The sequence below is a fragment of the Scyliorhinus canicula genome, unplaced genomic scaffold, assembly GCF_902713615.1.
Source record: "Scyliorhinus canicula unplaced genomic scaffold, sScyCan1.1, whole genome shotgun sequence".
Taxonomy (NCBI): Eukaryota; Metazoa; Chordata; class Chondrichthyes; order Carcharhiniformes; family Scyliorhinidae; genus Scyliorhinus; species Scyliorhinus canicula.
Window position 1 is genome coordinate 8,362 of NW_024055960.1, and position 15,908 is coordinate 24,269.

General features: G+C 48.6%; 1 protein-coding gene across 1 annotated transcript; it reads right to left on the minus strand.

Moving 5' to 3' along the window:
• Positions 1-205: 205 nt before the first annotated feature.
• On the minus strand, positions 206-14,380 carry LOC119961380 (T-lymphocyte activation antigen CD80-like; the record flags this gene model as incomplete). The annotated part of the gene is made up of 4 exons (XM_038788764.1): positions 14,374-14,380; positions 13,383-13,424; positions 1,762-2,088; positions 206-310 (listed from the first exon to the last, which is right to left on the minus strand). Coding segments are annotated over exons 1-4 (481 nt in total), but the record flags the coding sequence as incomplete, so codon positions are not given.
• Between the last annotated feature and the right edge of the window lie 1,528 nt (positions 14,381-15,908).

A 15,908-nucleotide genomic window follows, 5' to 3' on the forward strand; every position in this document is an offset into this window, starting at 1 on the left:
GCACTGCCCCCATCAAACACTCCCAGGACAGGTACAGCACGGGGTTAGATACAGAGTAAAGCTCCCTCTACACTGTCCCCATCAAACACTCCCAGGACAGGTACAGCACGGGGTTAGATACAGAGTAAAGCTCCCTCTACACTGTCCCCCAGGACATGGACAGAATGTTATTTAAATCAATAAATTTTGAAAAATGCATACTCACATTTACTTGCAATATACCAATATTTCAAAAAAGAGATACCAATGATCAAAATAGCAATGCCACAGCCGATGAGGACGAAATGGTGTCTATTCCCTGTTTTAGTTTCTGTGGAGGACAGGAGATACAGAAAGGAATGAGAGAGCGAGAAGGCACACAGGGAGAGATACAGGGAGAAATGGAGAGAGAGACAGAGAGAGACAGGGAGAGACAGAGTGAGAAATGGAGAGGGAGAGAGGGTGAGAGAGAGAGACACAGGGAGAAATGGAGAGGGGACAGAGAGAGACAGGGAGAGACAGAGGGAGAAATGTAGAGGGAGAGAGAGAGAGACAGGGTGAGACAGAGGGAGAAATGGAGAGGGAGAGAGGGAGAGACAGAGATAGACACAGGGAGAAATGGAGAGGGAGACAGAGAGAGACAGGGAGAGACACAGGGAGAAATGGAGAGGGAGAGAGAGAGAGAGAGGGAGAATTGGAGACGGAGACAGAGAGAGACAGGGAGAGACACAGGGAGACAGAGAGAGACAGGGAGAGACAGAGGGAGAAATGGAGAGAGAGACAGGGAGAGACAGGGAGAGACAGAGTGAGAAATGGAGAGGGAGAGAGGGTGAGAGAGAGAGACACAAGGAGAAATGGAGAGAGAGACAGGGAGAGACAGGAAGAGACAGAGGGAGAAATGGAGAGGGAGAGAGAGAGAGACAGGGAGAAATGGAGAGAGAGACAGAGAGAGACAGGGAGAGACAGAGGGAGAAATGGAGAGGGAGAGAGAGAGAGACAGGGAGAGACAGAGGGAGAAATGGAGAGGGAGAGAGGGAGAGACAGAGAGAGACACAGGGAGAAATGGAGAGAGAGACAGAGAGAGACAGGGAGAGACAGAGGGAGAAATGGAGAGGGAGAGAGGGAGAGAGAGAGAGACAGAGAGAGAGAGAGACACAGGGAGAAATGGAGAGAGAGACAGAGAGAGACATGGAGAGACAGAGGGAGAAATGGAGAGGGAGACAGAGAGAGACAGGGAGAGACAGAGGGAGGAATGGAGAGGGAGAGACAGAGAGAGACACGGGGAGAAATGGAGAGGGAGACAGAGAGCGAGAGGAGAAACTGGAGAGGGAGACAGAGAGAGACAGGGAGAGACAGAGGGAGAAATGGAGAGGGAGACAGAGACGGAGAGACAGAGGGAGAAATGGAGAGGGAGACAGAGAGAGAGAGAGAGAGAGAGACAGAGACAGAGGGAGAAATGGAGAGAGAGACAGGAGAGACAGAGGGAGAAATGGAGAGGGAGACAGAGAGAGACCAGGGAGGAGACAGAGACAGAGGGAGAAATGGAGAGGGAGACAGAGAGAGACAGGGAGAGACAGAGGGAGAAATGGAGAGAGACAGAGAGAGACAGGGAGAGACAGAGGGAGAAATGGAGAGGGAGACAGAGAGATAGAGACAGAGACAGAGAGACAGAGGGAGAAATGGAGAGAGAGACAGAGAGAGACAGGGAGAGACAGAGGGAGAAATGGAGAGGCAGACAGAGAGATAGAGACAGAGAGACATTGAGCTGCCCTCAATACTCACCATTAACTATGAGTCTGATCAGATATTTCTCCGGAGTCCCACGCTGCTTTTTCTTGATGATACATTGATAATCTCCGGTGTCATTTAGAGTCACCTTCAGAAGGGTCAGTGAGAGATTCCCTTTGAGGAACTGGGTATTATCCATTTGAGTCCGATTGCTGTATCTGTGATGCTGATTCTGGGGATGTTCCTTCCCTTTCCAATAGTACAAAACCACATCATCGTCCGGAAGTTTCTGCCAGTAAACGTTGGCACTGTCCATTTGGTGTGGGTCAGTGCGACAGGGCAGCAAGGCGCGGTCTCCCACCTCTACACTGATATTAACCCCTTGGGGAAACAAAGCACAATCAATCAGCTCACCGCTTCCCATTCTCATCAGTCATGCGAGCAGAATTAGGCCACTCGGCCCATCGAGTCTGCTCCGCCATTCGATCACGGCTGATATATTTCTCATCCCCATTCTCCCCGTAACCCCTGTGCGGAGTCTGCACCTCCTCCCCGTGTCTGCGTGGGTTTCCTCCGGGTGCTCCGGTTTCCTCCCACAGTCCAAAGATGTGCAGGTTGGGTGGATTGGCCGTGATAAATTGCCCCTTAGTGTTGGGTGGGGTTACGGGGATAGGGTGGAGGTGCTGGCCTTGGGTAGGGTGCTCTTTCCAAGAGCCGGTGCAGACTCGATGGGCCAAGTGGCCTCCTTCTGCACTGTAAATTCTATGAAAGGACGTGCTGTTGGGTGAATTGGACATTCTGAATTCTCCCTCGGTGTACCCGAACAGGCACCAGAGTGTGGCGACTAGGGGCTTTTCACAGTAACTTCATTACAGTTTTAATATAAGCCTACTTGTGACAATCAAGATTATTAAATTAAGGTTCGGGATAGGATCAGATTTTGTGTTTTGATTCGGACTGGAAAGGCAGCATTGCGGCGCAGTGGTTAGCACTGCTGCCTCACGGGGCTGAGGTCCCAGGTTCCATCCCGGCTCTGGGTCACTGTCCGTGTGGAGTTTGCACATTCTCCCCGTGTCTGCGTAGGTCTCACCCCCACGACCCAAAGATGTCCAGGGTAAGTGGATTGGCCATGCTAAATTGGCCCTTAATTGGCAAAAAAAAGTAATTGGGTACTCTGAAATTTTTTTTGTAAGGATTTAGGGTTAAGGTTAGGGTTAGGGTTGTGGTTGGGGTTAGGGTTGGGGTTGGGGTTTAGGGTTGGGGTTTAGGGTTAAGGTTAGGGTTAGGGTTGGGGTTGTGGTTAGGGTTGGGGTTAGGGTTGTGGTTACGGTTTGGGTTAGGGTTGGGGTTAGGATTGGGGTTTAGGGTTAAGATTAGGGTTAGGGTTGGGGTTAGAGTTAAGGTTTGGGTTGGGGTTGGGGTTACGGTTAGGGTTAGGGTTGGGGTTAGGGTTGGGGTTAGGTTTGGGGTTTAGGGTTAAGATTAGGGTTAGGGTTAAGGTTTGGGTTGGGGTTAGGGTTAGGGTTAGGGTTGGGGTTGGGTTAGGGTTAGGGTTGGGGTTGGGGTTGGGGTTGGGGTTTAGGGTTAAAATTAGCGTTGGGGTTGGGGTTAGGGTTGGGGTTTGGGTTAAGATTAGGGTTAGGGTTGGTGTTGGGGTTAGAGTTAAGGTTTGGATTGGGGTTGGGGTTAGGGTTGGGGTTAGGGTTGGGGTTTAGGGTTGGGGTTAGGTTTAAGATTAGGGTTAGGGTTGGGGTTAGAGTTAAGGTTTGGGTTAGGGTTGGGTTACGATTAGGGTTGGGGTTGGGGTTATGGATAGGGTTAGGGTTGGGGTTGGGGTTAGGGTTGGGTTAGCGTTGGGGTTGGGGTTAGGGTTAGGGTTTAAGGTTAGGGTTAGGGTTAGGGTTGGGGTTGGGATTGGGGTTACGGTTAGGGTTTGGGTTAGTGTTGGGGTTGTGGTTAGGGTTGGGGTTGGGGATACGGTCAGGGTTGGGATTGGGGTTAAGGTTAGGGTTGGGGTTAGGGTTGGGTTTAGGGTTGGGGTTTAGGGTTAAGATCAGGTTTAGGGTTGTGCTTGGGGTTAGAGTTAAGGTTTGGGTTGGGGTTGGGGTTAGGGTTGGGGTTAGGGTTGGGGTTGTGGTTAGGGTTGGGGTTAGGGTTAAGATTAGGGTTAGGGTTGGGGTTATAGTTAAGGTTTGGGTTGGGGTTACGGTTAGGGTTAGGGTTGGGGTTAGGGTTGGGTTTAGGGTTGGGGTTTAGGGTTAAGATCAGGTTTAGGGTTGTGCTTGGGGTTAGAGTTAAGGTTTGGGTTGGGGTTGGGGTTAGGGTTGGGGTTAGGGTTGGGGTTGTGGTTAGGGTTGGGGTTAGGGTTAAGATTAGGGTTAGGGTTGGGGTTAGAGTTAAGGTTTGGGTTGGGGTTACGGTTAGGGTTAGGGTTGGGGTTTAGGGTTGGGGTTAAGGTTAAGGTTAGGGTTAGGGTTAGGGTTGGGGTTGGGGTTAGGGTTGGGGTTAGGGTTGGGGTTTAGGGTTAAGATTAGGGTTAGGGTTGAGGTTGGGGTTTAGGGTTAAGATTAGGGTTAGGGTTAGGGTTGGGGTTAGAGTTAAGGTTTGGGTTGGGGTTAGGGTTGGGGTTAGGGTTGGGGTTAGGGTTGGGGTTAGGGTTAAGGTTGGGGTTGGGGTTGGGGTTAGGTTTGGGGTTTAGGGTTAAGATTAAGGGTTAGTGTTAGGGTTAGGGTTGGGGTTAGGGTTGGGGTTTAGGGTTAAGATTAGGGTTAGGGTCGGGGTTAGAGTTAAGGTTTGGGTTGGGATTGGGGTTACGGTTAGGGTTAGGGTTAAGATTAGGGTTGGGGTTAGGGTTGGGGTTAGTGTTGGGGTTTAGGGTTAAGATTAGGGTTAGGGTTGGGGTTAGAGTTAAGGTTTGGGTTGGGGTTGGGGTTACGGTTAGGGTTAGGGTTAAGATTAGGGTTAGGTTTGGGGTTAGGGTTGTGGTTAGGGTTGGGGTTTAGGGTTAAGATTAGGGTTAGGGTTGGGGTTAGAGTTCAGGTTTGGGTTGGGGTTGGGGTTACGGTTAGGGTTAGGGTTAGGGTTAAGATTAGGGTTAGGGTTGGTGTTAGGGTTGGGGTTAGGGTTGGGGTTTAGGGTTAAGATTAGGGTTGGGGTTAGAGTTAAGGTTTGGGTTGGGGTTGGGGTTACGGTTAGGGTTAGGGTTGGGGTTGGGTTAGAAATAGTTTTGGGGTTTAGGTTAGGGATTGGTTTGGGTAGGGTCCAGGGTTAGTCTTAGGGTTAATAATTCACAGAATCACAGAACACTGCAGTGGATTGGAATCCCTTCAGCCCATCGAATCTGTACGGACACGTGAAAGCCACCTGCCTTGCCTACCTAATCCCATTCACCAGCGATCGCATCGTAGCCCCGAATGTTAAGACGTTGCCAAGTGCTCATCCAGGGGCGTTCCAGACCCTCACTACCCTCTGCGTACAAAAGCGTCTCCTCAAATCCCCCCGCCCTGAATCTCCAACCCCTCACCTTGAAGTTGTGTCCTCCTCAAGTCAAACCCTTCAGCCAAGGGGAACAGGGGCTCCCTACCCACCCTGCCCATGCCCCCAATCTTGTCCACCTCGATCGGGTCGCCCTGCGGAGTCTTCTCTGCTCCAGAGAAAACAACCCAAGCCTATCCCACCTCTCTTCGTAATTTAAATGTTCCATCCCAGGCAACATCCTGGTGAATCTCCTCGGCACCCCCTCCAGTGCATCACATCCTTCCTATAATGTGGCGACTAGAATTGCACACAGTACTCCAGCTGTGGTCTCACCAAAGTTCTCCAACTCCAACATGACCTCCCTGCTTCTGTAATCTATGTCTCATAAGAACATAAGAACTAGGAGCAGGAGTCGGCCATCTGGCCCCTCGAGCCTGCTCCGCCATTCAATGAGATCATGCCTGATCTTTTGTGGACTCAGTTCCACTTTCCGGCCCGAACACCATAACCCTTAATCCCTTTATTCTTCAAAAAACTATCTATCTTTACCTTAAAAACATGTAATGAAGGAGCCTCAACTGCTTCACTGGGCAAGGAATTCCATAGATTCACAACCCTTTGGGTGAAGAAGTTCCTCCTAAACTCAGTCCTAAATCTACTTCCCCTTATTTTGAGGCTATGTCCCCTAGTTCTGCTGTCACCCGCCAGTGGAAACAACCTGTTTCGATTGATAAAGGCGAGTGCCCACCCTATTAACCTGCCCTCCTGCCTTCAGAGATCTATGGACAGACATGCCAAGGTGTCTTAGTCCCTCGGAACTTCCCAGTGTCAGTCCATTCATCGAATATTTCCTCATCAAATTATCCCTTCCAACGTGTATCACATCGCGCTTTTCAGGGTTAAATTCCATCTGCCACTTTTCTGCCCATTTGACCATCCTGTTCAAATCTCCCTCTAACTCAACACAGTAAAGAAGTCTCACAGCACCAGGTTAAAGTCCAACATGTCTGTTTCAAACACTAGCTTTCGGAGCGCTGCTCCTTCCTCAGGTCAATGAGCTGCGCTCCGAAAGCTCGTGTTTGAAACAAACCTGTTGGACTTTAACCTGGTGTTGTCAGACGTCTTACTGTGCTCACCCCAGTCCAACGCCGACATCTCCACATCCTAAATCAACACACTCACTGTTAACCACTCGGCCAATCTTTGTGACATCTGCATAATCTGGTCTGGGAGAAACATGAGGGGATACAGAGTAAGGCATTGACCAGATTGGATCACTGAGTGAGCAAAGGAGGAGGAGTTTGAGATCCTTCGAATCTCACTCATGGGTTGCAATGACAGAAGGAGGAGGCTTCAATGATAAGGAAAACAAACCAGTTCAAAAAGAAAAAGGAGAGAAATGGTGGCAGAGGAAATCTGGACGTCCTGGAGAGGGAACTTCTGGAGTATCCAAACGAAAATAGAAGGTACGAACTAAAGAGCCCTCTCCACCCTTGACCTGTCCGTTTGATTTTTCAGGTGGAAAAGATTAAATAACAGACAAACCAGTCCACAAGAAGGAACTACACTCCAGAGAAGAATGTTTTAGACAGTATTGGGGGGAAACTAATGATACAATTGACTACATATTTGAGGGAATTAAATGACAGAGCCCGGAGGAAAATTTTACGGGTTCGAAACAAATCAAAATATCAAATTATTACTGAGCAATGAAACCTCCGGTCAGACATCACTAACTGGACATCAGATGATTGGATGATCTCCACGGGGTATGTACTACGCGGTGGAGTTATCAAGGGTCTCGGCAGACAGCAGCGACTGACGAGGAACCCTCGTCAGACGGGGCCTCACGGTAGCATGGTGGTTAGCATCAATGCTTCACAGCTCCAGGGTCCCAGGTTCGATTCCCGGCTGGGTCACTGTCTGTGTGGAGTCTGCACGTCCTCCCCGTGGGTGCGTGGGTTTCCTCCGGGTGCTCCGGTTTCCTCCCACAGTCCAAAGATGTGCGGGTTAGGTGGATTGGCCATGCTAAATTGCCCGTAGTGTAAGGTTAATGGGGCATTGTTGGGTTACGGGTATACGGGTTACGTGGGTTTAAGTAGGGTGATCATTGCTCGGCACAACATCGAGGGCCGAAGGGCCTGTTCTGTGCTGTACTGTTCTATATCTATATAAACCCCAACATGATAAATGACAATCGTTTAAAATTTTTGTAGCTTGATGCCACGGCAGGAAAATTGTTACCAATGCAGCAAAATAATATTGCATTGAAGAGCTGTAATCGTTTTTGAGAAGAAATGTCATGTAAATTGGTCGGGACTGTTATCTATGATAATGGGGGGTATATGTGTGTCGTTCAAGAACTTGATCAGTATTTCTTAACTGTGTGAATGTTTTAATAGAGGGGGAATAGTGGTAGTTTAGTGTGTTTTCTTGATTTAACTGCATATAATATCACAAATAATATTGATGTTGTTTACACGCCATATTTAGTATGTAATGACTATTGGTCCCAAAGCCACGAAGGGATGTGTTGATATTGTACTTTAGTTTTAATGTTGAAATTGTGGTAATTGTTGCAAATATATCAAGTTGTAACACACGGTCTATTTGAAGGCGAGAGGGAGAGAAGCAGAGAAGGAACAAGAGAAGCAAGCAGAGTCAGCTTACAGACAGCTCTGAGATAGCCAGCTCTCATAGCTCGATACATGTGATCGACAAGACATAGCAACCGAGCTAACCAGCGAATACATCTGAAGAACATAAGAACTCGGAGCAGGAGTCGGCCATCTGGCCCCTCGAGCCTGCTCCGCCATTCAATGAGATCATGCCTGATCTTTTGTGGACTCAGCTCCACTTTCCGGCCCGAACACCATAACCCTTAATCCCTTTATCCTTCAAAAAAAACTATCTATCGTTACCGTAAAAACATGTAATGAAGGAGCCTCAACTGCTTCACTGGGCAAGGAACTCCATAGATTCACGACCCTTTGGGTGAAGAAGTTCCTCCTAAACTCAGTCCTCAATCTACTTCCCTTTATTTTGAGGCTATGCCCCCTAGTTCTGCTTTCACCTGCCAGTGGAAACAACCTGCCCGCATCTATCCTATCTATTCCCTTCATAATGTTTCTATAAGATCCCCCCTCATCCTTCTAAATTCAAAAGAGTACAGTCCCAGTCTACTCAACCTCTCCCAGTAAGAAGACCAAACTTTAAGGAAGATTGAATGTCAAGGCGGGCCTTAAGGTCCCTTCAACCAACCAGGAGGATACAGAAGAAAGATCTTTTTACTTTTCTGTAAAGACAGTGATTGCATCTTTTAAAAGAAAAAAATATAATAATAAAATAACTTTAAAATCTTAACCTGGAACAGTGGTTATTCCTAAGCCTACTTTACTCACTTAGCAACGCAGGACCCGGGATCGATGCTACTAAGTGGTAAGTAGATGAAATCATCGGTGAAGGTGTGGGTTATACCGGGGGATAACTTGAAAATATAGTTTGACCTGAATAGCACCCACCGAAGCCTGCATCGGAGTCGGGGAGTGAGAATCCCTGTTCACCATTTAGAATATCGACACTTTTTGGTATAGGGGGACTTCTAAAAATAGTGGTGAGTTTTCAACAGCATACGCCACTGGTCGCTAGCTTCCATACATTCACCCTCACCCTCTGTCTCCTACAGCTTAGAATCCACTTTACCAAGTTCCCCTGTATCCCCTGTGCATTTGACCTTCTTTATAAGTCTCCCATGTGGGACCTTGTCAAAGGCTTTGCTGAAATCCGTATAAACTACATCAACTACACTACCCTCATCTACACACCTGGTCACCTGCTCAAATAATTCAATCAAACTTGTTAGGCGTGACGTCCCTCCGACAAAGCCATGCTGACCACTCCTGATCAAACCTTTCCTCTCCAAGTGATTCACTCCAATACCCGACCACTGACGAGAGACTCACCGGTCTGTAGATCCCTGGCTTGTCTCTACAACCATTCGGAAGTTGTGGGACCGCATTAGCTGTTCCCTAGTCCGATGGTGAGTGCCCTGTGGCCGGAGATCTGGGGTGGAATTCTCCGACCCTCCTGGGGGGGGGGGGGGGGGGGGGTGGGAGAATCGCGCGGGGCCGGCGTCAATCCCGCCCCAGCCGTGTCCCGAATTCTCCGCATCCCGAGATTCGGAGGGCGGCGGGAATGGGGCCGCGCCGGTTGGCGGGCCCCCCCCCGCAGCGATTCTCCGGCCCGCGATGGGCCGAAGTCCCGCCGCTGACAACCCTTTCCCGCCGTCTGGTGTCCCAAAGCACGTCTGGTGCCAGCGGGATTGGCGGCGTGGGCAGGCGCTGGGGTCCTGTGGGGGGGGGCGTGGGGCGATCTGACCCCAGGGGGGAGCCCCCACGGTGGCCTGGCCCACAAATCAGGGCCCACCGGTCGGCGGGCGGGCTGTGCGCCGTGGGGGCACTCTTTTTCTTACGCCCCGCCATGGCCTTCACCATGGCGGAGGCGGAAGAGACCCCCCCCTGCGCATGCGCCGGTATGACGTCAGCAGCCGCTGATGCACCAGCGCATGCGCGGACGTCCGTCGGCCGGCTGGTTTGTGTTTGTGTTTGGTTTGTGGTTTGGGTCAGAGTTTGGTTAGGGATGAAGGTTAGGGTTAGAATTGGGGTTAGGTTTATGGTTTGGGTTAGGGTTAGGATAAGGGTTAGAGTTAAGGTCAGAGTTTGGTTTGGGATGAGGGTTAGGGTTAGGATTGGGGTTAGGTTTAGGGTTTGGGATGAGAGTTAGGGTTAGGATTGGGGTTAGGTTTAGGGTTTGGGTTAGGATAAGGGTCAGAGTTAAGGTCAGAGTTTTGTTTGTGGTTCGGGTCAGAGTTTGGTTTGAAATGAGGGTTAGGGTTAGGATTGGGGTTAGGTTTAGGGTTTGGGTTAGGATAAGGGTCAGAGTTAAGGTCAGAGTTTGGTTTGTGGTTCGGGTCAGAGTTTGGTTTGGGATGAGGGTTAGGGTTAGAATTGGGGTTAGGGTTAGGGTTAGGGTTAGGATAAGGGTTAGAGTTAAGGTCAGAGTTTGGTTTGTGGCTCAGGTCAGAGTTTGGTTTGGGTTGAGGGTTAGGGTTAGAATTGGGGTTAGGTTTAGGGTTAGGGTTAGGATTGGGGTTAGGTTTAGTGTTTGGGTTAGGATAAGGGTCAGAGTTAAGGTCAAGGTTTGGTTTGCCGTTCAGGTCAGAGTTTGGTTTGGGATGAGGGTTCGGATTAGGATTGGGGTTAGGTTTAGGGTTTGGGTTAGGGTTAGGATAAGAACAAAGAACAAAGAAAATTACAGCACAGGAACAGGCCCTTCGGCCCTCCCAGCCTGCGCCGATCCAGGTCCTTTATCTAAACCTGTCTCCTATTTTCCAAGGTCTACTTCCCTCTGTTCCCGCCCATTCATATACCTGTCTAGATGCTTCTTCAATGGTGCTATCATGCCCGCCTCTACCACCTCCGCTGGTAAAGCGTTCCAGGCACCCACCACCCTCTGCGTAAAAAACTTTCCACGCACATCTCCCTTAAACTTTCCCTCTCTCATTTTTAAATTGTGACCCCTTGTAACTGACACCCCCACACTTGGGAAAAGCTTGTTGCTATCCACCCTGTCCATACCTCTCATAATTTTGTAGACCTCAATCAGGTCCCCGCTCAACCTCCGTCTTTCCAACGAAAACAATCCTAATCTACTCAACCTTTCTTCATAGCTAGCACCCTCCATACCAGGCAACATCCTGGTGAACCTCCTCTGCACCCTCTCCAAGGCATCCACATCCTTCTGGTAATGTGGCGACCAGAACTGCACGCAGTATTCCAAATGTGGCCGAACCAAAGTCCTATACAACTGTAACAGGGTTAGAGTTAAGGTCAGAGTTTGGTTTGGGATGAGGGTTAGGGTTAGGATTGGGGTTAGGTTTAGGGTTTGGGTTAGGATAAGGGTTAGAGTTAAGGTCAGAGTTTGGTTTGGGATGAGGGTTAGGGTTAGAATTGGGGTTAGGTTTAGGGTTTGGGTTTGGATAAGGGTCAGAGTTAAGATCAGAGTTTGGTTTGTGGTTCGGGTCAGAGTTTGGTTTGGGATGAGGGTTAGGGTTAGAATTGGGGTTAGGTTTAGGGTTTGGGTTAGGATAAGGGTCAGAGTTAAGGTCAGAGTTTGGTTTGTGGTTCGGGTCGGAGTTTGGTTTGGGATGAGGGTTAGGGTTAGAATTGGGGTTAGGTTTAGGGTTTGGGTTAGGGTTAGGATAAGGGTTAGAGTTAAGGTCACAGTTTGGTTAGTGGTTTTGGTCAGAGTTTGGTTTGGGATGAGGGTTCAGATTAGGATTGGGGTTAGGTTTAGGGTTAGGGTTAAGATAAGGGTCAGGGTTAAGGTCAGAGTTTGGTTTGTGGTTAGGATCAGAGTTTGGTTAGGGTCAGGGATTTGGGTTAGAGTTCGGATAAGGGTTAGAGTTAAGGTCAGAGTTTGGTTTAGGATGAGGGTTAGGGTTAGGATTGGGGTTAGGTTTAGGGTTTGGGTTAGGATAGGGGTTCGAGTTAAGGTCAGAGTTTGGTTTGTGGTTCGGGTCAGAGTTTGGTTTGGGATGAGGGTTCAGGTTAGGATTGGGGTTAGGTTTAGGGTTTTGGTTTGGGTTAGGACAAGTGTCAGAGTTAAGGTCAGATTTGGTTCGTGGTTCGGGTCAGAGTTTGCTTTGGGATGAGGGTTAGGGTTAGGATTAGGATTGGGGTTAGGGTTAGGGTTGAAATGAAATGAAAAATGAAAATCGCTTATTGTCACGAGTAGGCTTCAAATGAAGTTACTGTGAAAAGCCCCTAGTCGCCACATTCCGGCGCCTGTTCGGGGAGGCTGTTATGGGAATTGAACCGTGCTGCTGGCCTGCTTGGGATGCTTTAAAAGCCAGCGATTTAGTCCTGGGTTAGGATGGGTCAGAGTTAAGGTCAGAGTTTGGTTTGGGATGATGGTTAGGATTAGGATTGGGGTTATGGTTAGGATAAGGGTTAGGATAAGGGTTAGTGTTAGGGTTTGCGTCAGAGTTAAGGTCAGAGTTTGGTTTGTGGTTAGGGTTAGGGTTAGAGATAAGGTTTGTGGTTAGGGTCAGAGTTTGGTTTGGGATGAGGGTTAGGATTCGGGTTAGGGTTAGGGTTAGGGTTAGGATTGGGGTTAGGGTTAGGGTTAGAGATTAGGGTTAGGGTTAAGGTTTGTTGTTAGGGTCAGAGTTTGGTTAGGGTTAGGTTTAGGATTAGGATTGGGTTAGGGTTAGGGTTAGGGTTAGGGTTAGTGTTAGGGTTAGGGTTAGGGCTAGGATTGGGGTTAGTTTTATGGTTAGGGTTAGTGTTAAGGTTTGTTGTTAGGGTCAGAGTTTGGTTAGGGTTAGGGTTAGGTTTAGGATTAGGATTGGGGTTAGGGTTAGGGTTAGTGTTAGGGATAGGGTTAGGGTTAGAGTTAAGGTTTGTTGTTAGGGTCAGAGTTTGGTTAGGGTTCGGGTAAAGTTTAGGATTAGGATTGGGGTTAGGGTTAGGGTGTGGGTTACGGTTAGGGTTAGGGTCAGAGTTAGGGTTAGGGTTAGGGTTAGGGTGTGGGTTAGGGTTAGGGTTAGGGTGTGGGTTAGGGTTAGGGTTAGGGTTAGGGTTAGGTTTAGGATTAGGATTGGTGTTAGGGTTAGGGTGTGGGTTAGGGTTAGGGTTAGGGTCAGAGTTAGGGTTAGGGTTAGGGTTAGGGTTAGGGTGTGGGTTAGGGTTAGGGTTAGGGTTAGGGTGTGGGTTAGGGTTAGGGTTAGGGTTAGGGTCAGAGTTAGGGTTAGGGTTAGGGTATGGGTTAGGGTTAGGGTTAGGGTGTGGGTTAGGGTTAGGGTTAGGGTTAGGGTGTGGGTTAGGGTTAGGGTTAGGGTTAGGGTTAGGGTCAGAGTTAGGGTTAGGGTTAGGGTTAGGGTGTGGGTTAGGGTTAGGGTTATGGTTAGGGTGTGGGTTAGGGTTAGGGTTAGGGTTAGGGTTAGGGTTAGGGTGTGGTTAGGGTTAGGGTTAGGGTTAGGTTTAGGATTAGGATTGGTGTTAGGGTTAGGGTGTGGGTTAGGGTTAGGGTTAGGGTTAGGGTTAGACATAAGGTTTGTTGTTAGGGTTAGAGTTTGCTTTGGGGTTAAGTTTAGAATTTAGTATTTAGTTTGGCGTTCCGATACGATCATCTCTTACCCATGTCATTGGTCCGATTATCAAACACGTTCTGCACTGGTTCTAAAAAACACAAATAAAACAAATCAATCTTTCGAGTAGATGTGAGATCGGAAAGAAAGGGTGACTCAGACAGGAAGAGAGAGACAGAGAGAAAGAGAGAGACAGGGAGAGAGAGACAGAGAGAGAGAGAGACAGAGAGAAAGAGAGAGACAGAGAGAGAGAGACAGAGAGAGAGAGACAGAGAGAGAGACAGAGAGAGAGAGACAGAGGGGGAGAGAGAGAGAGACAGAGAAAGAGAGAGAGAGACAGGGACACAGAGACAGAGAGAGAGAGACAGAGAGAGAGACAGAGAGAGAGACAGAGAGAGAGACAGAGAGAGACAGAGAGAGAGAGCGAGAGAGAGAGAGACAGACAGAGAGAGTGAGAGAGAGAGAGAGAGAGACAGAGAGAGAGAGGGAGACAGAGACAGACAGAGAGAGTGAGAGAGAGAGAGACAGAGAGAGAGGGAGAGAGACAGAGGGAGCGAGACAGAGAGAGAGAGAGACAGAGAGAGACAGACAGACAGAGAGAGACAGAGAGAGAGACAGAGAGAATGAGACAGAGAGAGAGACAGAGAAAGAGACAGAGAGGGAGAGACGGAAACAGAGAGAGAGAGACACAAAGAACAAAGAAAGAAGAAAATTACAGCACAGGAACAGGCCCTTCGGCCCTCCCAGCCTGCGCCGATCCAGATCCTATATCTAAACCTGACTCCTATTTTCCAAGGATCTACTTCCCTCTGTTGCCGCCCATTCATATACCTGTCTAGGTGCTTCTTAAATGACGCTATCGTGCCCGCCTCTACCACCTCCGCTGGTAAAGCTTTCCAGGCACCCACCACCCTCTGCGTAAAAAACTTTCCACGCACATCTCCCTTAAACTTTCCCCCTCTCACCTTGAAATCGTGACCCCTGGTAATTGACACCCCCACTCTTGGGAAAAAGCTTGTTGCTATCCACCCTGTCCATACCTCTCATAATTTTTTAGCCCTCAATCAAGCCCCCCCTCAACCTCCATCTTTCCAATGAAAACAATCCTAATCTACTCAACCTTTCTTCATAGCTAGCACCCTCCATACCAGGCAACATCCTGGCGAACCTCCTCTGCACCCTCTCCAAAGCATCCACATCCTTCTGGTAATGTGGCGACCAGAACTGCACGCAGTATTCCCAATGTGGCCGAACCAAAGTCCTACACAACTGTAACATGAACTGCCGACTCTTGTACTCAATACCCCGTCCAATGAAGGCAAGCATGCTGTATGCCTTCTTGACCACTCTATCGACCTGCGTTGCCACCTTCAGGGTACAATGGACCTGAACTCCCAGATCTCTCTGTACATCAATTTTCCCCAGTACTCTTCCATTGACCATATAGTCCGCTCTTGAATTTGATCTTCCAAAATGCATCACCTCACATTTACCTGGATTGAACTCCATCTGCCATTTCTCTGCCCAACTCTCCAATCTATCTATATTTTGTTGTATTCTCTGACAGTCCTCCTCGCTATCTGCAACTCCACCAATCTTAGTATCATCTGCAAACTTGCTAATCAGACCACCTATACCTTCCTCCAGGTCATTTATGTAGATCACAAACAACAGTGGTCCGAGCACGGATCCCTGTGGAACACCACTAGTCACCCTTCTCCATTTTGAGACACTCCCTTCCACCACTACTCTCTGTCTCCTGTTGCCCAGCCAGTTCTTTATCCATCTAGCTAGTACACCCTGAACCCCATACGACTTCACTTTTTCCATCAACCTGCCATGGGAAACCTTATCAAACGCCTTACTAAAGTCCATGTATACGACATCTACAGCCCTTCCCTCATCAATTAACTTTGTCACTTCCTCAAAGAATTCTATTAGGTTTGTAAGACATGACCTTCCCTGCACAAAACCATGCTGCCTATCCCTGATAAGTCTATTTTCTTCCAGATGTGAATAGATCCTATCCCTCGGTATCTTCTCCAACAGTTTGCCTACCACTGACGTCAAGCTCACAGGTCTGTAATTCCCTGGATTTTCCCAGCTACCCTTCTTAAACAAAGGGACAACATTAGCAATTCTCCAGTCCTCCGGGACCTCACTCGTGCTCAAGGATGCTGCAAAGATATCTGTTAAGGCCCCAGCTATTTCGACCCTCGCTTCCCTCATTAACCTGGGATAGATCCCATCCGGTCCTGGGGACTTGTCCACCTTAATGTCTTTTAGAATACCCAAAACTTCCCCTTTCCGTATGACAACTTGACCTAGAGTATTTAAACATCCATCCCTCGCCTCACCATCCGTCTTGTTCCTCTCTTTTGTGAATACTGATGCAAAGTACTCATTAAGAATCTCACCCATTTCCTCTGAGTCCACGCATAAATTCCATCTTTTATCTTTGAGTGGGCCAATCCTTTCTCTAGTTACCCTCTTGCTCCTTATATACGAATAAAATGCTTAGGGATTTTCCTTAACCCTGTTAGCCAAAGATATTTCATGACCCCTTTTAGCCCTT